We start from the raw sequence: 26,462 nt of genomic DNA, 5'->3' as shown, positions 1-26,462 counted from the left end.
ACATAACATAAATTGTAATTTTTTCAGTTTCTCTCTTTTTTTTTTCTTTTATTAAAGAAAGATCTGCAATAGAAAAGATTTTTAAAACACAGAACAAAGACTAGTTTGCATCCACACTGGCAAAGGTCCATCATATACCTAGCAGTCTTTCACACACACAACCCACACCTTAATTAAACCAAAGCCTTGTGACAGCTAACCTTTGTGTGCATTAACTAACAAGTATGTTACAGTGACAGTCTCAAAGAGAAAACTAACACTTACTCATTTGATTTAACGGAAATATATTTGGCATAATCCACAAGAAAACATTCTGTTAGATAATGATCTGTACAGGACATGATTGACTTAATAACTGCTCTACACCAGCATTTCAGTTCCTTGCTAAAAACCACACAAATCTGAAAGAAAAAACAAAGACAGTAACTTCTTCTAAACAGAGCTTGTTATACTGATAGCTTTTTTCAGAGGCAAGAATGTAGTATTTATTATACAGACCTCAATTTTCTTTCTATCTGCAAGCATTACAGTTTAAGTAGCTATGAAGTTTACATTGAAGTACATATAATATGCATGGATGCCATTCTCTACCTTACTACACACCGATATTCAAAGAAGGTTAACGCATAGCTAGGATACTTTACTCCCAAACCAACAGAAATGCCACTTCTTTCTCTGTACATAATGCAATTTCTCTCTCTGTGTACATAATAGAGTAATGATTTTACCTGGCCTTCTTCTAACGTTAGTGGTTTTATTTCATCTGCATCTTGATAAGATTTGTCATAAAACTGATTCATTTCAGCATTCAGGTTTTTATATTCTTTTTCGTTGACTACATAAGGCCCACATCCTTTTACAGTAACCCAAAAGCAACCTGGATCTTCAATCTAATTAAAAAGTGAAACACAGGGAAGGAAAAAGAAAAAAAAAAAAGGGGGGGAAGAAAGAAGAAGACAGGTTAAAACAAATAGTATTATCTCTCACTAAAACGGTGAGATGTTGTTAAGGACATCTGAGCAGTAAAAGCTAAAGTAAGACTTAAAGACAGGTACCTTAAAAATTATGGCAACTGACACTTCACATACAGAATGTTAACAAGAAAAACGTATTTCCGCTTCAGATCACTAGTTCACTAAATGATTTCCCACCTCGGAAGTTTCTTTAGCATTTCAGTTAACAAAACATGTGCATTATAAAAGGTAATAATGTTATTTTAAAAATTGCTTAAATTGAACGCTGTAAGTAAAGTGCAAAGACAAAGCTTTGTAATTTCACAGTCTTCAAGAACTATGAAAAAAAAAAAAAGAATTCCATAGATGGACTTTTCTTCATCCTTGGAAAACCTAAAAGACATGCTTCTTTAAAATGTGCCCATAGGTTTCTGCGCAGGCTTTGTAAACATTTATATCACAGTATTTAAGCTAATCTGGATCCCCACTGTTCCAGAGCAACAACTTTTTCCTAAATGTTTTACGGAATTCAAGAGAAACTAGTACTATATCATGTTTAAGATTATACATCACATCTTCCATTTTAGGTTTCAGTAGTGTCCCTACTGATCTCTTTTGAAATGAAATCAGGATAAACACCTAAGAGAAATAAGAAAACATATACACGAGGGGTCAAATACAGGTTGTGTAACAAATGTCTGCTGAATGGCAATACAGAGGCATCATCTTATTTCTAAATTTGTCTTCCATAGAGCTTCACTGAAGCAAACAAATAGCAATTCTTTCAACATTTAAAATTATCAGTATACCTCTAATATCAAGACTTCCATCATTCTCAGCTACTGAGTCTTCTTTAACACTGCTGTTAAAAAAAAAAAAAAAGCATTTAATTAACCATTTTTAAAGCTGCCATTAGTTTTGAAGCATATCCGAGGAGTGTACATACACAGCAGGCACAAAGATTTTGGCTGCTTTTGAAAGGGTTATTAATGTTGGCAGGTAATGTGTGTTTAAAACATGTTCAAGGGTTTAAACCTGCTTTCTTGATAAGGCACTATTTTGAAGCCTAGTTAAGACTCACCATTCACATTCACATACAACCACATCCATTTTCAGTACATCAGAACACACTATTATCTTCAGTCTATTTTCAGTATATAGGCCATTGTCTTACATTTGAAGGTCAACAGAAATATTACAGTTGAAAACAGCATTGCAACAATCTAGGTACCTGACTAAATGAACAGAAACACCACAGAGGAATGCTTGTATCACTAAAAAACACAATGGAGTTGCAACCTTAGAAAACGATTTTAACACAAGGAAAATCTTACTGACATCTGACATTATCAAAATGGAATGCAAATCGCTTTAGCTTGTAGATAATACATTATTCCATTGTAATTCCTAGGTATATTACGTTAGGATACAGACAGCAGATTCACACATCACAACTTCATCGGTATAATGTTTAGCCTACTGCTCACAAGAATTTACCCTAAAGGCAGGTGCCCAACAAAACATTCTGGGAGAGGAAAGTCGAGACATTGGGCATCCACTTCTGAAGCTAGTGTTGAACAAGTTAGTGCTGAATCAAAAGCAGTACCTCTGGCCCTGTGGTTGTATTAGCAACATGCTTTGCTGAGATGGTGCTAATTACTCCAAGTTCAACGCTACAACAGAACAGCTAAGCTTATTTCGGAAGCTGTACCTAGTAATATACCACAGAAGTGTACCAACAAGATCTCTAGCACTGCACTGTAATACAGTCTACAAAGATACATATTCCTTCCTCAGGCACTTAAGGATACTTTAATTTCAAAAATTACATGAGATGCAAACAAATTCCCTTCATCCATCTGAGAAGTGCAAAACCAGTAATAAAAAAAAGGCATTACAGATGAAGCATACCCACAGAAAAGACTTGCTCTCCTAATCTAATTCTAGTAATCATACATATCCATTAAAGTACTAAGAAGTAAATGAAAATAGGAATGTCTGCATAAATCCCAGGGCCATGCCAACATCATGAAGCATATTTAATTCAGAAAGAAGGAAGAACTGACAAACCTTCTCACTCTAAACCACTGCCTTGTGGCAAGCATATGGAAGGAGGCAAAAGGATGCCTAACTACGTTACAACCTACCTCTGGTATAAACACTTCCAGAAAGGGAATTGGTTGCCCTTCTCAGCCACTCTCCCTCCTCCCAACCTCATCCTAACAGGGCTCTCAAAAAACGTAAGTGAAGAAGACCAAAGAAGATAAAGGAAATGACTGCTAAGAAACTTTTTCCCCAGTTTATTCCTCCCATCCCCATAGCTTTCTTCACATCTTGCACTATATTCCTCCTCAGAGGAGCAAAACCTCTAACCTTAATCACCAGCCGCATTATGGCCACAAGCGCTTAGTCGAACACTGAGGCTGACACCCTGGCACTCTCCTCAGAAGCTTCCAGAAGCAGCTAACGAGGCAACGTGTCATCAGCTAACTTTCCCGCGCGCGGCATTAACTAAAGTGCGCAAGCGCAGCTCCGCCCAGTGCGCACGCGTATAGAGGGAGCGCCCTGCCGACTGCGGCTATTGCGCATGCGCTGCGGGCGAGGGCGGAGCGGTTAAAAGCGGCGGGAGGAGAGCGCGAGCGCTTTGCGGACTGTGTGAGCGTTGCGCTGTGGCGAGTGGGCCGTAGGTGAAAGCCCTCCCGTTCTGCTGCCCCTGCCCAAGGCTGTGAGGGGCGCCGGCGTCCCGCCGGACTGAGGGGCGAGGCGGAGCAGCTGGAAAGCAGCGCCGGGCGGCGGTCGCTGCGGCACGACCTCCTGGAGGACCCGCGCTCTGAGGCGGAGTGTGCTCCTAAAAGCTTAGTGAAATCAGGCAGGTAGGGAGAAAGCAGGTGTTGCTTGTTCACTGAAGTGTAACTGTACACCTTAAAAAAAAAGAAAAAAAAATCCTCAGCTGAAAACAGCTTGTTGGGAGTGCCTCACAATGTGCAGGTTTTAGAGAAAAGATTATTTCATCCCCACATCTCAAACTCTGTGATAAAACAGCTATCTAGTTGTTTGTTCATTCTGTTGTATTCTATCCCCGTTTGCATTTAGGCTTAATTTTTTTTTCAGCCTGACTTTGCTTTCTGTCCGCATTTACACAGACAGCACACCAGCCTAGGAGAAGGGGACAGAACACGCAGCTGGGAAGTAAACACTGTTTTTTTTGTCAGCAGCCCTTACTTAGACTGGCTCAATGTTTTGCAACTTCAGCTTTAGTCATCAGTATTTTTTAACTTAGTGCTACAAAACACTTATTGTCTGTATATACCAAGACATTCATGTTTCCATTTAACAATTACCCTCATTTTCTGTGTAGACGTAGCATTTTTATTACCTTTTTTGTATTTTGATCTTCAAGCTCCCCCTAGTGGGTGCTGTTGCTTTTATTGGTGCAGAAAGAATGTATTTTAAGTTTCACGAAACAATCTAAAGGTGGAGAGGCAGACTATTAATTTAAAAAGTAGAAATTACAGATTTAGTATTGTACTGTTTCTGACACACAGCACAAGCTAAATTAGAATTAAAGGCTAATACAGAAATAATTCAAAGCATGCTGGTTTGTAAAAATTTGCATAAGAAAATAACCTGTATTGAGGTTGCTGATTCATTTCTTTCCTAAAAAAATACTTTCTAATAGCCACTTTCTACCACATTAGTGAACTAGTAGAATATCCACAAAACATAACAATGACAGATCAGCAGGAAAATTCTGCAATAAGTCTGAAAGATCGGATTGCAAAAGATAAAAGCAGTAGGAGATTACATAATTATTTTCCATTATCATTTGCCACTTACAGAGACTAAAGGATTTTTTTCTTTAAGCTTCTGTCTGCAGGAACAGAACTTAGCCATTGTTACTGCAGAATAGCAATTAAAAGTGCTTCTGCTAACTACCCTAATTTTTTTTTTCCCGTTTCTATCTTCCATTCCCAGACTGACAGAATAGCATCCATTTACTGCATCACCAGCTCAAAGAGGAGTCTTTCATTCTACACAGAAAGTGCAAAACCAGAGCCCAACCAGTTCTTTATTGCTGCTGTATCTTTTTTTTTTTTTTTTTTTTTTTAAGATTTGTGTATCTTTTCAATGTAACTTGTAGAACAGCCTAGAAATGACTCTGATGACTTTTTGTTCATTTATAATAATTTAAAGATCATGTTGAAGCCAAAATGTTTGTTACCACAGACCTCACAAACACAATTGTTAACATGCCCTTCCTTTTCATCTTTCTGGTTCTACAGTGGCCAGTGTGAAGCTCTAGAAACTAAAATCATGCAAGACATTAATAGAGGGCGCTTTCTTTGCTTCCTCTGCTCTGTTTTACTCATTTTGCTGTCTCCTTCATGTCCAAAAGAATTAGAATATTCTGAATGAGATTATAATCATAATACACTGTTACAATGAATCAGGAATATTTACCAGAGGTATAAACATTTCAATGGGGTCTGCAAGACCAAAAACAGTCTGAGCATTTTCAGATAAAAGAGAAAGATAATTGAAATGAATGCTGCAAACAGACTCAATTTAATGAAAATATTGTAGAAGTTTTATTTTAATTGAAATACAGAACACAAAGCTTTCTGCTTAGCTCTACTGGCTAATAAAAGTCATCATTGATTCTTCTTCCCCATGGAAGAGATCTCACATCACCACCCCACTTACTCCACTTGTAACACTGAAGAAACAAAACAGACCAAAAATCCTGGCACCAGCAAGCAGCAATGCTTCCTATGAAGTCTTCAAATCTCATAACAAAGATGCATTTAAGAAAATAGTATCTTGGAAACATCTGCTTACACATTTCAACATCCCACATGCTGCTTTGTAACTAACTCGGAAGTTCTTTCTATCTTTTTCAGAGCTGAACAATTTATTTTTTCTATTTTAAAATTGTCAATATCTTTTAAAGTAAGTGTGATAACAATAGAGAATGGTTGCACTCAATCTGATAGCTGATTTAGATTATGTCCAAATTACAAATTTCAAAAGGTAAAAGTTTTGCATCACTACCATTAATAGAAACAATTTGGGTGTATCAAATATAAACATTAAGTTTAAAATCAAAATTAGAAGACAATCAGTAAATTTTAGCAAAGTTTACATATAAACATATGCATGGGCTTTCCCCAAAATGAAAGAGAGATTAGACTGGAAGACTTCAACAAAAATGGAATGAACACATTACACTTGTTCAACTGATAAGTCTGGGAAACATAGTAAAATAATTCTTGAATTCAAAACATATTTATTCTGAACATATGTTCACTTAATTTTCAGTGAGAAAAGAACCAGTGTGATCCAAAGGACCACGGTTACATCATATTCCACATATTCCACTATCAGTATGTAAGTAGAATAAGGTGGTAATGGTTCAGTATGATTACCATCTAATTACTGTTAATTTTAATCATATAATGAAGTTGATGGTTGTGTCGAATTTTCAGTAGTCACATGTATATCATAACTGGCATAACTGTGCAGTTTCAGAGAATCAGATATACATAAATCTCAAACCTATATCCAAATGGAATGCTTTGGCAGGGCAGTAAATTATTTTAGTCTCTGACTAAAAGAAACACTAACAATGAATACAAATGTAATTAAATATATTTAATTTTAAACCAAATGCATGCTATAATCTGCTATTGTAATCTGAATTACTAGATTTTATCATCATTGGGTTCATATGTTTATATTTTGCTTGAATATTAACATAAACAGAAAGATCATTGATGTTTTTTATTACTATCCTGTGAAATATACTGCCTTCTTTCATTAGATCTTCAATCTTCTTATCTGTTGACAAGGTCATTTTCTTTTCCCCTGTATAATCTGGATCTTCTGGATATAACTCATCTCCTGTGAAAATAAAAACAAAGTTTTAGTTATACATTGCCCATCTTATTTTTCAGCCTTTTGACTGAACAATACTAGCAAGTTTTAAAACTTTTATCAGGACATGAAACTCAGTGGGAATAGATTTCACAATATAAATGTGTATTGCCTCCATACTTTTCCGTATTTAACAATATGGCCACAGTATCTGTCTGTGTAAAGTATCTGTTGGTGACACAACAGGGTACATTTTAGGTGTTGTAATAAATGTTCCCAGTGCTCTCACTAACATGCCTTAATCACTGTCTTATGAGATAGGAATTTATGTTACAGGGGAAAACAAGAGAAAGATTTTTCCAGATAGGTGAGGGTAACCTACAGTAGGACTAAGAATAGAAACTATTACTTCACTCTTTTGTTGAAGAAAAGAATGTGTTTTGCCATATAAATGTATGTGACTCTACATGAGAGCCAATGTAATAGTACAACACAGAAATTTTAGAGATAATTGTAACAATAAAAAAAAGAGAACAGGAGAAAGCAAAAAGAAAACTAATTGGGAGAAGGAACAGGGACTTTAATTATTAAGACAAGAACAAAAATGTATACCATTCATGAAATGAAGGACGTAAGTAAGAGGAAAGGGGAAAAAGAAGAATGAGTCTTTAGATCATTATATCATCGCTACAATTCTGAAAACTGATGCTGCACCTATGCTTATCTGCTTGATCTTTCAAAGTCAAGTGGACAACTGAAATCAATGAGAATTCTCATTAAAAAGGCCCAAATAGGAAGAACTCTGATATTGTGCAGATAAAAAAATGGAAGTAACTTGAAATGACAAAGTTTCTTCATAACTTAAGGTATTAATGGCAACCATATGATAGCTGAAGTTTAATGAGATTATGATTAAGTGCAGAAATAACTATGCTTTCCATATGGTCCAGCAGCTTGTCTCTGACAGTGGCCAACATGATCTGTATCGGAAAAGAAAGACAAACAGCAGGAATAACTTGACTTCTAAGAATATTTTTCTTCCCACTTATAGTATGATTTATGCCATGTGGTATAAACCCCAGCTTTTAATATATTTATGAACTTTCACTTAGTTTCTTACCTGGTAATAGCTGAATGTAGCCATCTGAAGCAGTTAAAGTCACTGACATCCAACGTTCACATCCTTCTAGAGCGCGTTCACAGCTGAACTGATGTAGCTCATGAAGTGAGGAAAAGTTGCACAACCTACACAATTCATAGAACTGAGGAGGAGCAAGCCATATTTCCTGAGATTTAAAGCGTTCAATGGCTTCTGCAGGTGATGACCACTGTAAGAGGGGAAAAAAATTTGAAATAATAATTTCATCAGCAAATACTGAAAGTATCAGTAACTTTAAAGTCCGTAGCACTAGCAAGGAAGCCTTCACAGAATAAGAATATGAAGCAATCTAACTTTTCTGAATGCAATAAAAGCCACGTATAATCTATGCCAAAATAAAAGCAAAAAAAAAAAAAAAAAAAAAAATCAAAAAGCTTGAAAATGTAATTAAAAAAAAATCTGTTACATTCCTATAAATAATCCTTCATTTTACATGGCATGCCACCTTTGGAACCTAAAATTCAATCTAGTTTTAAGAACTTGACTAAAAGTCTACTGAAAAAAAAACAGAAAACCAAAACCTCAGTGAGAACTCAGTGAACAGAGGTTGCTACCAATGCTTCAACAATTAATTGAAGATTATCTCTAAACAGCTGCTTCCTATATACATTGTTTTCAGAGCAGACCTAAAATATTCTACTTATCCTATTTAATAAACATGGAGTTCTTCTAGGTGTGTAAACTATTCCTAATCTTGATCTCATCTCATATGACGACCTGGATAACGTAAAACAGGTGAATAAACATGTACAGTAGATTTTGCCAATATTAACAAATAAAAAACTATTAACAAGCACAAGCACTTTGAAGGTAAGATATCAAGTGCTTTTAAATTTCTGTAAGCAAGATCAGTTAAATAAAGTACAGAAACATTAATGATACCCAAAACATTAGGTAAAATTTTACAGAACTGCTTGGTTTGTCACCAACTTTTAGCTTGCTTTCAAATTCTTTTCAGAAGCTTAAAAAAAGGTTTGTTTAAAGAGTCTGATGCATCTGACTGAATTGTTTTTAAAAAGATCCACCAGTCCTTACTCTGTTTTACCCTTTCTGACTAAAGATATCAAAAATCAATATAGCTTAATCATATTAGGTAAAATATTCCACCTAACCCTACAAGAGATCAAAATTATTAGCTACTCTGGCAGCCCCAAAAGACTCAGGACATACCACAGAGCATTTCCAAGCATACTGAATGTTAGAGGGCAGTTAACAGCAGTGCCCCATTGATACCTCATGAACTGAGCGTGCAGGAGTCTTCCAGAAAAGTCGTCCACCTTCCAAACAGCGTAATTCAAGGTGTAAACGGTATGGAGGCCGAACAGGTCCTCCAGCATAAAGCTTTCTGTGCCATAACCTTCCAAAAACTCATCCTCTTCTACCAGATATTCCAGCAGCACATTTGATTAAATATTGACTATAAACAGAAATGTACGCAAGGGCAGGACTATCAGGAAGAGGCGCGCTCATTCCCATTGCTCCCACGTAAAGGGAGAGTTATTTGCACGTCCAGAGCTCTGGGTAGCTCTTTGATCGCCTTGTCACCTGCCGTGCAAGTGGGAGAAGGAGGGTGAACAGGGGGGCTGCGTGGGGCAGAAGGAATTCGCCCGCTGCTTGCTGCCGCTCGGACAGCGGCAGGCGCTCCCACCTGGAAGGCTGTCACCTCCCGGTCGTCCTGCGAGGTGCACGGCGGCCGCGCCTCCAGGCAGCACAGGTAGAAGGCAGTGTCGTAGCGCCGGCCGCCGCGGCCAGCCCTGCCGACGGGGGTGAGCCAGTTGCTCCATTCCTGCAGCGCCCAGATGTTGGGGACGCAGCCCAGGTGGCGGCAGAGCTGCAGGAAGCAGGCCGGGTCCTCCTGCACGCGGCGCCGCCAGCGGCCCAGCTCCGCGGCGGGCGGCAGGCGCTCCCCGCGCAGCGGCCGCGCCGGCCCGCGCCCCGCCGCCGGCCCGCGCCCCGGCACCACCAGCAGCACCCCGGCCTCCTCGAAGGTCTCCCTGATGGCGCAGATGCGGAAGGCGACTTCCCCCGGCAGCGGCGAGCCCAGCCGCTCCCGGAGGCTGGCGAAGAGCGGCGCCCGGCTGCCGCCCGGAGGCGGCGGCTTCACGAGGCCCAGCCCACAGTGCGGCGCGGCGGGCAGCAGCCCCAGCCACTCAGCCGAGAAATCCGCCGCCTCCACCAGGCCTCCCGGGAAGACGTGCGCGCTGGGCAGGAAGCCGCTGCGGGAGCTCCGCTGCAGCAGCAGCAGCTCGTAGTCACAGGGGCCGAGCGAGGAGCGCGGCGGCCGTGCCGGCGCGCCCGCCGCCAGCAGCAGCGTCGCCGCTTCCCTCCAGTGCCGCAGCCGCGAGCTCATCTTGCGGAGCCGGCGGGCGCGATGGCGCCGCGGGCGCTACCGCCGCCTGCGCTCCCGGAGGAGCCAGTGCAGCGGCGGGCGGCGGCGGCGGGGCCCGGCCGGGGCGGGCGCCTGGCGCCGCGCGGCGAATCGGGAGCGAGCCGCGCCCCGGCCGGGCCCGGCCCGGCGTCACCTTAATCGGGCAAGCGGTGCCCTCGGGGGCAGAGCTTGGCTGAATGCCGAGGGTGGAGGAATTTTTAATGCCCATCCAGCCGCTGAGATAAATCTCAAAAAAGTAGTCATCTAGTAAGAAAAGTCATATACCTTCTCCTACTATGTAATGTGAAAAGTACAATTAAATGTTAAGCAGAAGAATTTTTACAGGGAAATAACTTATCCTCTTGCCAGACACACAGCAATCCTTAGCATATCCGAACCTTAGATACAGATCCCTTAGACCTTTAGTATGTCTACATGCATACCAAGCAGAGAGAATCTATTAGTAAAATACTAAGGACTACAGTTAATTATTTTAGCAGAGATTTCTTGCTTATTTAAAATCAGTTCAAATCTGGGCTTAATTTTTATATAAATTACTTCACCTTAGTCAAACAATAGACATTCTTTGAGAGCTTAAATAAAGTACTTATTTAAAGTACTTTATCTGTAAAAAGTACTTACCTGTAAAAAGATATTTAGATTAGTATTTGAGAATGAGGTGTCTGTGAACACGTATATGCAGATATTATATGTGTTTTAACAGTGTTACTGGCGTGTGTCATACAGAATCTCCACCTATTCAGAATCCTTGTATTGCTGGTTTAAGGTAAAGGTAAAGGTTTGCCATTTTAAGTTTTGGTATTTTAAGTAGGAAGTACTCATGTACAGATAATGAACGCCATCATTTTCAAATCAACTGTACATACAGGAAACTCTTGCTACAGCAAAAATGCAATGTATGATATCCCTGGAACATTATAACATCCCTTAAGAAAATCTGATAATAGACAGTGGTGCAGATTATGTTGTCATCTTAAAAGAAGTTTCTAAACTTGGTCTGCAGCTTATTTTTTGCACAAAGCAGTCTGAAGTCTTGCAAATGCTAGTATGTTAGGCAAGAATATTCTGGAAAAAAATTCCTTCATTGGTGTATGGTGGTCCTAAATTTGGCAGATCTAGCTTCACAGACATTGTTGCATGAGGGGAAACTTCAGTGTGTGGCTTTAGTGTGTGTTGCACCCTCAACAATATACAGAGCCTGTGGCTAGAGAAGTAGTTACGTGGTTGGTTATACGGCTTGCTTACGGCTGTTCTCAGCATTTGAAGCAGTCCTTTGGGATCAAATACAGCAGAGAGATTATTCTGCACTCCAGTTCCTACCTTTTTCCAGACCATCCCAGGGTAAGGAAGACATCTTTTTCTCATACCAATAGTAGCCTTCCTAACTCAAGGGTCAGCAACATGACAGGGAATACAAGAGACTAACTTGGAGAAAAGTCTCCCCATAGCAAAAGTTAGAGGTATTTGTAACTATTCCTGACACTCAGTAAGAAATAAAAGAGAAGCCTGGAGAGTCAGATCTCCCTCTAGATATAAATGATTTTTTTAAAGTGCTTTTGCTAAAAATTAAGAATTCAAATAGTCTTTCATGCAGCTTGTATGCCAGAACATACAATAGCCTCAATTCAATGGACCCTGAATACTTTTTGTATTTCAGTTAGTTGTTTTGAAAAACAGACAGTGCTGTACTGAAAAATAAAGCATTCTGAAGCTATGCAAAAGTAGTATCAAATGAAACACTGATTACACTGATAATGATTCTTTGCGGGATCATATTTCAGCAATGTAAAGATTACTTCAATGCTTTTCTCTCCAATTACTGTTTATGAGACTTCTGAAGAATGAAAAGCATTGATTCCTTTAAAGAAAAAAGATTCAGGTCACTAGAGATACAGAAATGATTGTAAAATTAGCTTTCTATTTTTCCATGTCTAGAATACTGAGCAATTGAACCACTTAATTCATTTATGTTACATCATTGCGTAAGTTATTTTGTGTGTCTGCTGAATTACAGATGAGTGCAAATCACACCACTGCAGTAATTAATTTTAGATGAAAAACAAAATCCACCACTATTTCACAATTTAATTTGGCTTAAATAATTTCCTGTGAGTTGCATACAATTACAGTAGGTCAGTTCTTGGTTTAATTTATTCATACTTGGTAAAAGTTTCCATCTCCATGCAGATACAGTGCCAACTAACAAAATGTTCTAACCAAAAGTATTAAGTATCAAAAAGGAAGAGTTTAATGAGCATGTTTACTACTTCTTAAACTGGCTTATTTCAAAACAGCAGATTTTAAAGCTTTTAGATTGGTTAGTTCATGTCATACAATGAATAGCCAAAGGTACTGAAATACAAAAAAGTAAATAGATTATTAATTGTATATTCTACCAAGTAGTGTTTCCAAAATGTGAGTAAAAGTCAAATCTAGAAAATTCAGGGTTTTAATTAGAGCATCATTATGGAGACTGGCCAAAAATGAAACGAATTTATAGCTACCTTCATATAAAATAATATTCCGACAGATCAAAGCAGATCAGGAAACTAGGTTACAGATAGCATTAAAAACACTGGAAACGTTCTGCTTCCAACAGGCGCATAATGGATTACAGCTTTCATGAAAACTGAAATTATGGTTCTAATTCTGCAGCCTTTAATTACATGACTAATCTTTACACGTATAATTTCTCACTAAGCTGAGCAATGGCTTGTATGAATAAAGATTCATATTGTTTCTTTTAGGACCCAGAAAGCAAATGTCAGTCTAGCTCTCTCTCTCTTATGTATGTGTATATATACATATATATGTACACACACATATAAACATATAGTTACACATGCATAAGTTGTCAGTTGGTAAGAGAGTCACATTTTGTGGGTTTAGTCCTCAGGCATTTTGTATGGTATAGATACTTAAATATTTTATTTTGTGTTCTCTTTCTCTTTTTTTCTCCCAAAAGATTATGCTATCTCTCTATGGCTACTTCAAGATCATACAAAGGAATTGCATTTGAATTTTTGAATTATTTTTTCCATAATATAGCTGTATGACCTAATGTTTGCTACTTTTATAAAGAAATTCCTGTTTCTTAAATTCATATTTTATCCTATAAAATTCTTTACTCCCAACACGTAAATCAGAATATATGTATTCTTTGCATATCTGTGTGCAAGTGACAGACTTAACAGATCACAGATTTGACTGATAATTTTAAATCATAGTGGAAAACTGACTAAAACAAATACAAATGAGGTAAAAGGCACAGTTTATATATTTCTACTATGATTGAGACTCCTTTTTCTATGCATTTGAATTAGAGGTAGCCTTTAGAAAATTTATTGGGTTGTTTAGTTTGATGGAAATGTTACTAATTATATGGTAGATAATGTCATATAGCAATAGTATAAATCCAAGAAAACATGAAGTTTAGTAATAAATAAATAAATATATAAATAAAAAAGACTTGATACTGTGGTGGCTCCAGAGGTGGATTCATGACATAAAATAGAACTATAGTAGATATTCTAGCCAAATTCTGGGCTGTGAGCCTTGAACGGAACAATGAATATAATTACTAAGTAGTCTCTTTACCCTATAGACATGTAGTTGCCCACGTGGCTTCTAGTCACATTACTTCCAGCATGAAATGCTGTTTGTGCTTGGCATTATAAGAAGGTGAAGAACGTTTACGTCAGTTAGATGCCACGTGACTTTTCACCTTTCCAAAGGTTTAATGAGTGGTAACTGATTAAGCTTCATTTCCAGCTGCTTCACAATACTGCAGAAACAAAGTGTCAGAATAGATGACAGAATCCAGCCTTCTGGGACCACCTCCTTCCAACAAAAGTCTCTTGTGCTGTGAAACAGAGAGGAAAGGGTTGTCTTTCAAATAACATTGACATCAACTTGTGACAAGTCAGAATATTTTTACTCTCAGTTCTGTGCTGAGTTAATCAGAGAATGGGTCGACAGTTTCACAAATGCTGTATCCTTTGTCATACTGGATATAAGACACTACCTCCTTACAGACAAGCCATAGCTTAACATTCCGATGCTGGTGTACTATATTTAATAAAAAACATACTTTGCTAACATAAGATTAAGGCATATTTGCATACATCTGCTTTGCTTTTCCTGTCCGTCCCTCAACACAGATATTTTTGGACATTCTTTTCTAATTCCACTTTTACTGTATGCTTACCATAGCAAATGCTGCTCACGTGTAGACTACGATTTTGTCCAGTTCTCTTCCCGCATTAAAAGACTTACATAATCGTATTGAGAGAAAGCACTTAGAGATCCATAATCCGCTGGTCTTTCTGAATGACTTTTTACATAATGAAAATCTGTGAAGGGTAAATATGTTGACTAGGAGTTCCATTAACACTTAGTTTTTATTTTCTTTTTTCTGGAAAATGTATATAAACAAAACACACCGTATTTGAGGAAAAAAAGCCTATAACCAATCCTTTCAGACCACAAACAATAAGCACTTGTTTAACTTTTAATCCAGAGTTAATGACATCAGCCAATTTACTCATTTTTCAGTAACTGCATTCACATAAAAAACACTTTTCATATTTACATGAAGACTTTTGAAACTTTTATATTCATAATGCTATGAGTTTCATGTTACATTCAATTTACAACATGAGGAGAGTCATTTTAATTATAGTTCTGTGTTCATTTTGTTAGTAAATTAAAAAAGTCTACAAATTTATGCTTACAGACTGTGAATCCCATAATAAAATTTCAGATTGCTGCATTTAACAAAAACAGTTTGATAGTTTGATACCACTATTGATAGCTGTTGCTACCAATACCACAGGACCAAATTTCATAGTCCTTAAGTTGTTTACATCTTTAGTTGCAGTGAATGCAAGCTTTGCTGGATGAAAGAGTGCAGAGTTTGGATGCAGTAAGAATCCAGTATGTTAGTCTTCTCTAGTTTTCAATCTCCCAAGCCAGAGAGCCACTTTTACCCAAGCAACAGTACTGAACAAGCAGTGCGGAAGGCAACATCATACGTTATCCTGAATCCTATTGGTAGCTGTTTCTTAAGGCAAAGATTTCTTGATTTGTCAAGACCACTGATTTCCTTGTAGTATAAATTAAGATACATCACTCTATTCAAGTTTGGTGGTTTGAGAGGGGCATGTTTATTTAAAGAAAGTTTTAATTTGAGGGCTTAGTATATCAGTTCAATTACTTTGGTTGAAATAGGAACTTCTCATTTAAAGGAACTCTTTGACAAGCAATATTAATATTAATTTTTGTTTGGTTTTAATTACTGCTGCAATCCATCCAATAAGTTATATGAACATACTTTATTTTAAGATAAACAAACAGTGGCAGTAACAAGCTTTATACTAAGTGTAGAAAATACCACACCTGTTCTGACAAAAAACAATGTAATTTAAGTCAGTGATAAAATTTTAGTATATAACAAATTTGCACTAAAATGTATATATGTTATGAATAAAGACAAAAGAATTGAAGCAGAACAAGATTGAAATTAAGCAATGAGGATCTTCTGTTGCACTGAAAACACAGTAACATTCTCAGTCACTGATCAGCATCAGAGTATTTGTATTTTTATCATACTATTTAAATACTCAGTATTTTGATGTTTGACTTTACATTTTTCACTTACAAAAATAGTTCTTCCAATTTCTCTTCTGTTGCATTCCAATGAGGAAAAGACCTAAGGCTGCAAATCTAGCACATTTATTTATGTCTTAATATAAAAGAAGCATCAGTTTCTTTCACATACAGTTTCATTGCTAATTCAAATATTTTCATGGTTAAATTGATAAAGATATTTAATCCTTCTCATTTGGGAGGCTGCATTCTCTTGGTATTCTTTATAGTAGAACACTCTGAGATGATTCAAAGCTGTCTAACAATAATAATTGAATAGTTAAGGACAGTTTCTGCTCCCATTTCAAGCACTAACATTATTTAGTGGAAAGAGCGTCTTGCCCTGTGAAGGCCAAAATGCAGCTGTGAATTGTAGTTAGCAATTATTTATTTCAGGGAAAAAAAGTGCTTTAGAAGGAAGTTGTCACTGTAGTGTAATAAAATCAATTCAGGGGAAATTACTTCTGCGAAATGGTGGTTTCATGTTATTTTGAATATGTGTACTGTTGTGTCTGACCTCTGTCACACTGAGTGTACATTTGTATCGAGTGGGGTTTTTTTTAGGAGATTAATGGCAGGAACATTATCCATGATGGTGCCAATCCTCTGTTAGAGTTTTACTTAATCTTTTAATTTCATATAACCTAGATATAAGAGAGTTCACATTTTTAGGGACAAATTAATAATGAACTTATTTGCAGTATTCTTTGTCTGAAGATTTGAAAATGTTTTTTTTCCAAGGTCCTGTCCTTTAAATACTATTTTGTATGCATACTCATAATGAAATAAGACTTAAATAATTATAGGCTACTTACATGAAGTCCTGGGGTCCTGTATTATTCAAAATCCAAACAATGAATGGACTGAAAATTTACAGCTCATCAACTCACAGAGGCTTCCTTTTGAAGATGAGATTACCTATTCTTAATAATTCTTCTAATACAGCTAACTTCAGTATTTCAAGACACAAAATAATAGGTACTACCATTTACTTACCCACACAGAGCCAGACTTTCATTACTTGCATTTTCAGAACATTTGGTTAAATCATCCTATCTTAGAAGGAATGTGGATTGTTCAAGAAGCACAGAATAGAGTCCAACTTCTCATCTATCTTCACGTGAACTAAGTAATAGCGGAGTGGAGGCAGTGAAAATACCCATGAATCCTTAGTGACTGGTAGTAGCAATCCAAAGCTGTATATTATCCCCACAGCTTTTGCTGTATTTTCCATAAATATGTTTACTTGATACAATTGTGAAGGAGATCTTCACACTTTAAAAAAAAAAATCAATACACAGCAATTTCACCATGTCTTTGTCTGGACAGATTGAAACAGTGCCAGTAAATACAGACTTGACTTTTAAGAGTGCTGTTTGTGATCTCTAAGAATCTAGATTCACTACATACTAAACACATCCTATAGAATGATAGAAGAGAAAGGAGTGTGAAGTTTTATTACACTGTAAATCCCCATAAGAATGGAGCCTAGACTGAATTGATGTGCAAAACTCACATTTTCCTTCCTAGTAATGGTATTCTACAAACATAAATTCCAGCCTCCTGTTTACATTATTTTTTCCCACCTACAAGTGACCAGATTCAAATGTGACATACACCTTTTCCCCCCAAACCCAGTTCTCTTCAGCTTTAAAGAAAGATGTTTGCTGCAGTTTTTCAAATTATGCTTAGTTCCCAACTCAAAAAAATTAGCTCTTCAAGAATGCTGTCAACATGATTTGTTTAACAAGCATGAACTAGTAACTTCACCAGATACATTTGACTTTTTAATAATTTGTCCGTAATAATTAGTGCACTAGAATAACTACCTATTAAAAAAATGTATTACAAGGTCTTTATATTTGTCTGCAGAGTGCCCCGTATGTCTATGGCACTATAAAATATGTACAGAATATATGTACCTATTCTTGAATGGGTAATGTGTATTCACTTAAACAGAACAAATTTCCATAAATTACATAACACAAAACATAACATAGGTCCTTAAAGAAGACATTATAAAGTTAGTGTCAGTTCCCACACTTTTACATTTAAACATTTCTAATGCTTCCCCATAAAACTGTCAAAGTTCTATTCTATGCTGTTCTTGCATTTACCTCCCTCTGTATATACACCCTGCAGTGTATCAGATTAATTGGACCAGTAGTGGGTCCAGTCCTCCAGGCTTCCTCTTCCTCAAATGATTAATCAGACAAAACTGAGATACTTTCTTTTTTTCTGTTTTTTTTTTCATTTTTTTTCTGTGAATAATTCAGGAGCTTGCAGAAAGGTGACTGAACATATGTAAAACTCTGTCTGCCAACATGAGAGAGATGTTTTTGGATGTTTTGAAAGGTCTGCTTCTGCCATGGGTAGATTCATTACTTCTAGTTTCAGAGTTAATTGTGAAGTTCAAACTGCTTCTACAGAAAGAATAATTTGAACTAGTGGTAAGAATTAGCATCTCTGCAGAGGAAGATAAAATCATAGTAAATATGGAAGAGAAACATGAGGCTTGTTAGTATTTTTCTGAATAAACAACTCCTCATTTTTTCTCTCTGGATCTGGAAAGTCATTAGTCATTAGCGTATGCTGTGCCAACCCATGCAGCTGGGTTCTGTACAATCCCGTCCAAATCTACAAACAGTATTTTGTATCAAACATTGCTTGTTCTGTTTTCTCCATCCTCCTCCACACCACCCTCTGCCCAGCCACTATTTCACATTCTTTTATTGGGGTTTTCTTCCTTCCCCTCCTCTATAGTATCTTGTGTTTTTGATGAAAAAAATCTCCAGACATTCTGCTCACTTTGTCAAGCAAAACACCTGTGTTAGCCTCCAAATTTGTGCTGCTCTCAAATACTGTAAACAATGACCAGCAGCAAACATCAGAGCCTATTCAAGAACAAAAAACACAGGCTTCTGAGAAGAGTGCTCTATTAATAGCAGACAAATCCCTGTTATAGCCAGTAGTGATAATACCCTGATACTTCATAGTTAACCATTACAAGTCCATCAAATGAACACATCCTATTTTGCAGTCTGATTTGTATCTTTTTTCTTTAAGATACAAGAAGAAACAAATGGTGCATTTAGGATTTTGAGAGACAGAAGTTTTGTTTTGTTTTGTTTTTCAAGTGCTAGGTTTGAATTCTCAGCTCATCCAAGTGACCCATTTCAAAATTAATCGTGAGGCATGAAACACTCGAGACAGACTTGAGAGAGATGGCTCGTGTCAGAGCCCACGCCGGCCTACGAGAGTTTTACCACACACACTGCCAGGACGATAGCGATAATGAGCACAGCGGAGAAAATAATTCCAGCTAGAACTTTGCTGATATCGCAGAAGGATTTATTCTCCTCCACAGAGATCATGCCAATAGAAGAAGCGCCCACACTCATGGTGGATTTTAGTTCAGCCCCAGGGTCTTGCTTAGCCTCTACCGTCCACTGCGGGACATTAACCTTCATTTCCATCTCGTACATCATCTCTCCTACCTGGTTGATTTCGTTTTCCAGATCCTTCAAATCCACAATGTCTATATTGTGCTCGGCCTCGTACTTCATGTTCTGGATGCTCATCGCCCTGGCAGCCACGCCAGAGGTTCCCCCACTCATGCCCGTCTGGATCAGGTGCTTCTTGGGGACGTTTAGTGGGAACTCATGGCCCAGCTCCAGGGCTCTCCTCATATCGATCTCCAGGATTTCTAGGCACGTGGAGAAAATCACCCAGAGCCTCTCGAACTCGGCTTTGTCCTCCTTACTCACGCTTTTGTCCTTCAGCACCGTGGTCAGCTTGTTCCGGTTGGCCACCGCCAGCTCCTGCGCTTTCTGCCGCGTCTTCTTGAGCTCCTCGCGCAGGTTCTGCGAGTCCGAGGTGCCGCCGATGGTGAGCACCATGTGCCGGTAGCAGGCGGTCACCCTGTTGAGCGCGTCCAGCAGCGCTTTGCACTCCTCCTTCACCATGGTGCCGGGGCTGCGGGGCCGCGGCCCCGCCGCGCCGCCGCCGCTCAGCCGCTGCCGGGCGCGCGGAGCCGCCGCCGCCCGCCGCAGCCAGCACGCATGGCCGAGTGGCCGCCGGGCGCGCCCGCTTCAGCGCCCTCTCACGCGGGAGCCCGGGCGCGCTGCGCGGAGGCGTGGGGCGCCGGCAGCATCGCCGCCGCCCGCCGCGTCCAGCGCGCCGCGCGGAGCGGGCGTCCTGCAGCTCGCGCCCCGCTCAGCGCCGCCGCCCTCGCGAGGAGCGCCCGGCCCCGCGCGGGCCGCCGCCAGCCGCCGCCCACGTCGCGGGCGGCCCAGCCGGGCGCCGCGGGTCACATGGCGCCGCCGGGCAGCGCCGCGGCCTCGCGGGCGCGGCCGGCCCGGCCCTATAAGGCCTCGCAGGCTCCGCCCCCGCAGGCGCCGACCCGCTGCCGCCGCCGCCCTCGCGCTCGCCGCCCGCCGCCGCCCGGCCATTGGCTTCGTGCGGCGCCGCCGCCGCGCCGGGCCCGCCCTGGATCCCGGTAGGGCTCGGGGAGGCGCGGGGCGGCCGGGGGAGGGGAGCGGCCCCGCGGGAGGCCGGGAGGAGGGGAGCGCTGCTGTCGGTGTGAGTAGCGCGGCCGGTCCCGGGCGCCTCCGGGCCGCTCTGCGCCGCGGGCGGGGCGCCCCCGGCGGGGCCGCGGCGCGGGGCCGGCGCTGCCGCCGGGCCTGCGGCCGCCCCGCGCCGCCCCGCGGCCTGCTCCGCGCCCGGCGCCAACTTGCCGCGGAGGAAGTTCGTGCGGCGCCGCGGGCGCGCCCGGCCGCGCAGGCGGGTCCCGCTCGCCCCGTCCCAGCTGCCTCCCCCCGCTCCGCTGTAGCGCTGTAAAGCGACAGAAACATTGATCGCGCCGCTGAACTTCAGCTCACCCCGCTGCCGACGTTGTTTATGCGAAGTCAATGCTCTCCGCTTCCTGCCAGGCGTCGTGGTGCCGCGGCCAAGCCAAGGCGCTACGGTACTTCAGCCGCTCGCTTGGGGAGAGCCTTGCGTTTTCTTTACCTCCGCTCGTGTTGTGTAAGAAGGCCAGTGGGAAGAGCTGGTCTGCAGTGGGGGATATCTACCGTTAGCTCGATTCGAGTACATGCGGGTGCAGAAAACACTAGAGTCTCCCACTAGCCAAAATCATACTTTGCAGACTTCCCTTATGTTGGAGTACTGTTACGAAGGCCAGCACTGAACACTAGAATACTCTAAATATGTATTTTGTGTGTGTAACCTAGAGTGCAGGAGTATTCTGGAAAAACAGGTGAGATTGGTAACTTTGAGTACTACATAGCAGACTAAGCTGGGTTGTCTTTGTAGCACATGGTGTATCTTTAGCAAAGACAACTTCTGGAAAACTTAATTATTGTAACATATGCCTTCACATATATCTCCATGGGTAACTAAATGGCTTCCTGATGCTGCAGTAACTTGAAGAAGATGTGGATACTTAGGATGGGGAAGAGTAACCCTTTCCTTTAACATGCTGCCAGGGTAGCGAAAGGTGAGCTGTGAGCAAGGTAGGATACCCTGAGGAGCAGACTTGTGACAAAGCAGCTCTCTGTTGCTCAGCCCACCTTGAGGGAGCTAAGCAATGTTTCTTCTTCTGGATCTTGGTGGCTTGGAAGTTCAGTCATCTATCTGTGACTTTCTTTTGCTCTGGCTTTGCTTTGGCCCTAGTAAGTCACAGGCAGCTTCTGTTGTGAGTTTGATACTCGTGGAAGAAGCTGCTTTATAACTTTAGTGGGTTGGCAAGTTATTACAGAGAAAACTGAGTAGCTCTCTACCAGTTTGTATGTTGTGTTAGTCTAGAAGTGAATCGATAATGCATGTTTTCCTAGTAGGAATGAAGAAGCAAGGGATGATTTTGATCTTCTTGTAAGCAAGGTCTTGTAATTGCTTAATCATTGTCAGGTGGAAAAAGGATTACGCTTGGTTTGAATCTGGAGTCTTATGTGGCTTGAGAGTTAAGCTTATTGCTAACTAAATTATGCATTTTATATATAGTAGCTGCATTTAAAGTCTGCTGCACATCACTGAAGTTACTATTCTTTGCAGCATATCACAATTTTGAAACTATGCTTCTCTAAAACTAGTTGCAAAGGGGGGGCCTTACTGTGTTAGGAACATGTGACCTAAGCCTGAAGGTGGCAGTATTTATAATCTGTATCAGATAATGCCTAAGTGCATCTTCAGATGTACCACGTGGGAAGAAAGGGACTGTTCGTTAGATTAGTTCTAAATTGAGTTAGGTTGTATACAGTTATTCAGGCAGATTGAAGAAATTCTTAAAATTCAGTTGTAGCTTGTCAGATAGGCGTGCTGTTCTGAAAATCAAAATCTTGATAATAATTTCAAGCAAGATGCTGACTAGCTGAAGTCACCTTGTTCTGGGAAAAGTATTAGGATGAAGTCTAAAAATCCTTAGAAGTGAATGAGGAAGCAGTGTAATGGGTAAGAGGAGAAATGCATTTCCTGTTTCTATGGAAAGGCTTAATTAAAACAGACATTAAGAGCATATTCTTCCTATACTGGTACCTTTAAAAATGTTTGTAAAGTACTCTGTGATGCTTCTTGAACATGCTTGAACTTGTTTAAATCCTCTATCTCATTTCAGTAGACTTAAGTAGAATTTTAAGTAAATGCAAGTCTGCTTTGTGTGTAGCGCATTATGGAGTATCAAAAGACCAGCAGTGGTTAAAATCATTTACTTCACTTGTTAGAACAGTTTACCCATTAAGTTGTTTCTCACCTTCCTCCTCCGCCTGCTGAGGGAACTGGTGTAACTCTACATGTTTTTCATAAGCAGATATTTTAATCTGATGTTTAAGCTTTTAGAATGAAGTGCTAGCCAGGAGGGTAGCCAGTTTTCATATTGAGATGCACAAAAATCAATGTAAGTAATAAACAAGGAATGTATTATATTTCTATCCAGTTGTCTGATATCAGAGCAATCTGAACTCAGGTAATCAAGAAAGCTCATAATTTCTGGCTTCAAATGTCTTGCACTTTAGTCTTGCGCTGAATTGGTATCAGCATTATATCTGCTATATCAGATATTATTAATCTGCTGTGAGCAGTGGTATTCTGTCACTCCATAGTCAAGAAGCTTTACTCAGACACATCTCCAGCTGTGCAGTGTTCAGACCCACTGCAGCACCAGTGTGTAGGCTGGGGAATTCTGGTACTGTCTTGCCAGTAACTAAAGGATCAAAATAATTGGCTTAAGTAAAACATCCTTTATTCTTGTGTTTCAACCCTGTAGTTTGTGTTGATTTTTCCTCTCCCCCTGCCCCGACCTGTGCACGTCCTGACTGCTGATAAAGGATCTGCCCTGTCAGCTGCACCTTCAGGTACTTTCCCTGACACCTCTGCAAGCCCAAGGAGATGGCCTTATACAAGAGCAGCTTGCTAATATGTGGAGGAAGCTTTCTTATTTGAAAAGCTATTTTGAGAACTTTCTACCTTCTGTGGTTAATATTTTTTCCTCTAAATGTGTTCCTTTTAACTGTTTACTTGGTTCGCTGCTTGGCATTCCTGTGCTGTCTGTTCTGCTGCTTGCTTGTGCATGGTTTAGGGTCTCCTATCTGATACCTCCATGCAGCAATAGTATTGGTGGGGGATAACAGCTTTTCAATATTAAAAAAAGAGAGAGAATTCAGATTTAGAAATGTGATCTTCATTCTCTCGAGAAGAATGTTGTTTGTTGCTATATGCGGCTACTGACTAGAAAATTTGTCTCCAAATCAGTAGAGGTGGCTGGATAAAAGTAGTAAGCTCATCTGTTGAGGGATGAGCTCCTCATTAAAATGCTGATTCTCTGCAGAGAAGAAAACTAGGTGATTGTTAAGAGTCAGGCCTGTATGTTCTTTGGCCTCAGCTCCAAGACAAGTAAGAGGAAATGTGTTATTCAAATAAAGATGAATGTTCTTATTTCTTTATAAGAATAATTGCTTGTTGAGAATTTACAAAATGGGATTCATAATCAAAACCTACCTGAGAACTGATGTAACTCCAGTTTCCACAGTGCTCTGCTGTTGCTGCTGGGTGCTGTAGTGTCTCTGGGAGGCCTGTTTGGGTGGTGGGAGAGCCTGTACGCCTGGAAAGAGAAGTAGGGTTGGGGAAAGCAGAGATGGACCAGAAAAGATCCAGGAGATCAGTGTCAGCTCTAACTTTTCACTGGAAAAAAAAAATGTGTGTGTAAGTGTGTGTTGGAAAAAATTAGTGTATATCTTCCTGAAATTCTCCTGCTCCCTCCTTTCCAAAATACATTCTGTTGCAGCCAGATTGAAATTCTTGAATTGAGAAGTTAGTTTTTCTCAGGTTGCTGGGAAGCCTTGAGCTGACTGATGCAATTTTGCCACTTCAGAGTCTGAGACCTCAGAGCTGTTAGAAATTCTGACATACTTCATTTTAATAGAAAGCAATATAAGCTGCAGCTGAGCCTAAAAGGGATAAATTGTCTCCTTTATTCCTTCCTGTTAAGCAGAGTGCAGTGGAATATGCCTTAGAGCTACATTCTGTAAGATGCTGAGCATCTGTCCCTTAGAGGAGAGAGTTTCTTGTGTACTGATAGACTGAGAAAGAAGTGTGTTTTTTTTTTTTTTTTTTTTTTTTTTTTTTTTTTTTTTTTTAGTTGAATGCTGACTTAAGGACTCAAGTCGAGATTGTAACCTTTACCCTGAAGTAGTGTAAAGTAGTGTAAATATTAGGAATAATAGTCTAGGTAAAACAGTATTAACTAGCTTTTTCATTTGTACAGAGACTAGTTAAATTGCACTGATAAATTCCTGTCTCTTGTTCACCAAATCACTTTAAGATATGCTTAGCTTTCAGCCATTCCTGCTAATACGAGATGTTTTTAAAGAGAAAAAAGTATCTCTGCAGAAGAGATTCAAGCCCTTTAGAACTGGAGAGTAATTACTCCCTCTTGTTTGATGCGATAAATACCCATACAAGCTTTGTGTGTCAAAAATGTATATCTGGCTGCTTCTCTGAACAAAATATCTTACAGTTATGGATAATGCTTCATCCATAATTCTGTTCCGCTTTTTCTCATTCTTTTGAGCCTTCACAAAGTGGTGTTCTCTTAGCTATTGTTAGCTTAGTTGTTACTGCTGTAGAGTGTATGAGTTAAGATCAGAGTTAGTATGGGAGGATAAGGGGGAGTGAAACTTCATGATACTACCATGTAAATAAAATTCAGTGGACTTGTGCTTCTTGAATGGCGTGCTAGTGGATGTGGTGTTGAGGATTTTGAAGAATTTGGCATGACTGGGAACCATTCTGTTTCTTTGTAGATGTGTCCTTTCTACAAGAACACAACTATACTTGATAACTGGCATCCTAGTGGTAACTTCTTAACTTCCTTGCTCTCTTACAGAAAATGTCAAGTTACTGTATTAGGCCAATCATTTTCTACCAGTGTCGGTATCTACCTTACTGTCATTGCTCTGCAGAAGTATTATTAAGATGTGTTAGTAAAAACACTGAATCTTACTCTGTTCAGTGTTATATTCAAATACTGTTTTATATTCAAAGGCCTTTAATTTTGTTAAGAGAGATTTTTCTCTGTGATGTGCCTTGTGAGGTTTTTAATTGTGGTGTAGCAGAACATTCGGAAGATACCGTGCTTAAGAAATAAGTAAATAGTTGTTCAGCTTGATGCTTGCATCATGTCCACATTTTTCAAGTAACTGTGCAGTGACATCTTCTAATCTGTACTTTTATGCGTGCTTGTCTTTTTATTTCAAAATGCACGTCAAAAGAAACTGAAAACTGGACAGGTCTGTAAAAAGGCTCTGTGTTAAAGGAAAACTCCAGTTTCCAAACTTTCACAGTGAGGCCCCACTCACAGTATTCCATACTAAAAGTCATGGGACTTTTCTAGTCTTCTAGAGAAAACAGTGACACGATTAGATTCAATGATATGATTTTTTCACTTTAGCTATCTCTTCTGCTGAATGTATCATTAAAAGCTATTGTTCCACTGTTAAGCTAGAAAGGATTCGGCTGTTTTTTTTTAAATTGTGATCATGCTTTTTTTTTTTTTTTTTTAACACTAACAATGCTTATTTGATCCTCTGATCAGCTGTGTTCTATTCTTCCAGCAATTTCTGAGCTATTTATATGTGTTTGTAGGCATGAAGCCATACACTTAAGTGATAGTTATATCTTCCATTTAAACCTTTTATGAGATTAGTACTCATGTGTTTTGCTTTACAGCTCAGCATGATAGAATTTAATAAAGGTCCTAGTGAATAAGGTTTGTGACAATTTTTAATGGTTTTTCTGTTAAGCATTAAACAGTTCTGGTAATGCACATATAGCTTTGTGCTTTTTCCTCCTTCCTTAATGTAAGTAAATCTAAAGCTGTCTAACAGGAAGATAGAGGAATAAGTCTCCTTCACCCCACCCCCAGTTAAATTGAATTCATGCTGGATGTTGT

General features: G+C 39.7%; 4 protein-coding genes across 12 annotated transcripts in view; 1 reads left to right on the top strand and 3 right to left on the bottom strand.

The window, feature by feature from the left end:
* Positions 1–1,786, bottom strand: part of TDRD12 (tudor domain containing 12) — a 34,936-nt gene extending 33,150 nt beyond the window's left edge. The window contains 3 exon segments of the mRNA XM_062586598.1: positions 265–401; positions 729–890; positions 1,763–1,786. Of these exon segments, the coding sequence (XP_062442582.1) occupies positions 265–401; positions 729–890; positions 1,763–1,786 (323 nt within the window).
* A 3,732-nt stretch (positions 1,787–5,518) lies between these two features.
* On the bottom strand, positions 5,519–10,360 carry NUDT19 (nudix hydrolase 19). The gene is made up of 3 exons (XM_062586437.1): positions 9,635–10,360; positions 7,948–8,155; positions 5,519–6,854 (listed from the first exon to the last, which is right to left on the bottom strand). The coding sequence occupies exons 1-3, from the start codon at positions 10,334–10,336 to the stop codon at positions 6,628–6,630; spliced, it is 1,137 nt and encodes a 378-aa protein (XP_062442421.1). The 5' UTR covers positions 10,337–10,360; the 3' UTR covers positions 5,519–6,627.
* A 4,512-nt stretch (positions 10,361–14,872) lies between these two features.
* RGS9BP (regulator of G protein signaling 9 binding protein) lies at positions 14,873–20,034 on the bottom strand. The gene has a single exon (XM_062586306.1). The coding sequence runs from the start codon at positions 19,984–19,986 to the stop codon at positions 19,273–19,275; it is 714 nt and encodes a 237-aa protein (XP_062442290.1). The 5' UTR covers positions 19,987–20,034; the 3' UTR covers positions 14,873–19,272.
* Positions 20,035–20,462: 428 nt separating this feature from the next.
* The window catches only part of ANKRD27 (ankyrin repeat domain 27), a 48,971-nt gene continuing 42,971 nt past the window's right edge, over positions 20,463–26,462 (top strand). For 8 of the 9 annotated variants that reach the window (XM_062586072.1, XM_062586068.1, XM_062586071.1 and 5 more), the window contains exon 1: positions 20,920–20,987. In XM_062586072.1, coding sequence (XP_062442056.1) covers positions 20,921–20,987 — 67 coding nt within the window. In that variant the 5' untranslated portion in view covers position 20,920. Of the gene's footprint in view, positions 20,520–20,919; positions 20,988–26,462 lie in introns of those variants that run through there. The other variant, XM_062586069.1, reaches the window with a different exon arrangement.

This window comes from Rhea pennata, chromosome 13 (assembly GCF_028389875.1).
Source record: "Rhea pennata isolate bPtePen1 chromosome 13, bPtePen1.pri, whole genome shotgun sequence".
NCBI classification, from domain to species: Eukaryota; Metazoa; Chordata; class Aves; order Rheiformes; family Rheidae; genus Rhea; species Rhea pennata.
The sequence above is the reverse complement of the archived record's forward strand: the minus strand, read 5'-3'. Positions and strand labels throughout refer to the sequence as shown.

Coding starts and splice junctions, on each gene's coding strand:
- NUDT19 (XM_062586437.1), bottom strand. CDS start 10,336: ATGAGCTCGCGGCTGCGGCACTGGAGGGAAGCGGCGACGCTGCTGCTG. Junction 8,156..9,634: donor GGGAGGTGACAGCCTTCCAG/GTGGGAGCGCCT, acceptor CCCCTCTTACAG/TGGTCATCACCTGCAGAAGC. Junction 6,855..7,947: donor CTACATTCAGCTATTACCAG/GTAAGAAACTAA, acceptor TTATTTTCACAG/GAGATGAGTTATATCCAGAA.
- RGS9BP (XM_062586306.1), bottom strand. CDS start 19,986: ATGGTGAAGGAGGAGTGCAAAGCGCTGCTGGACGCGCTCAACAGGGTG.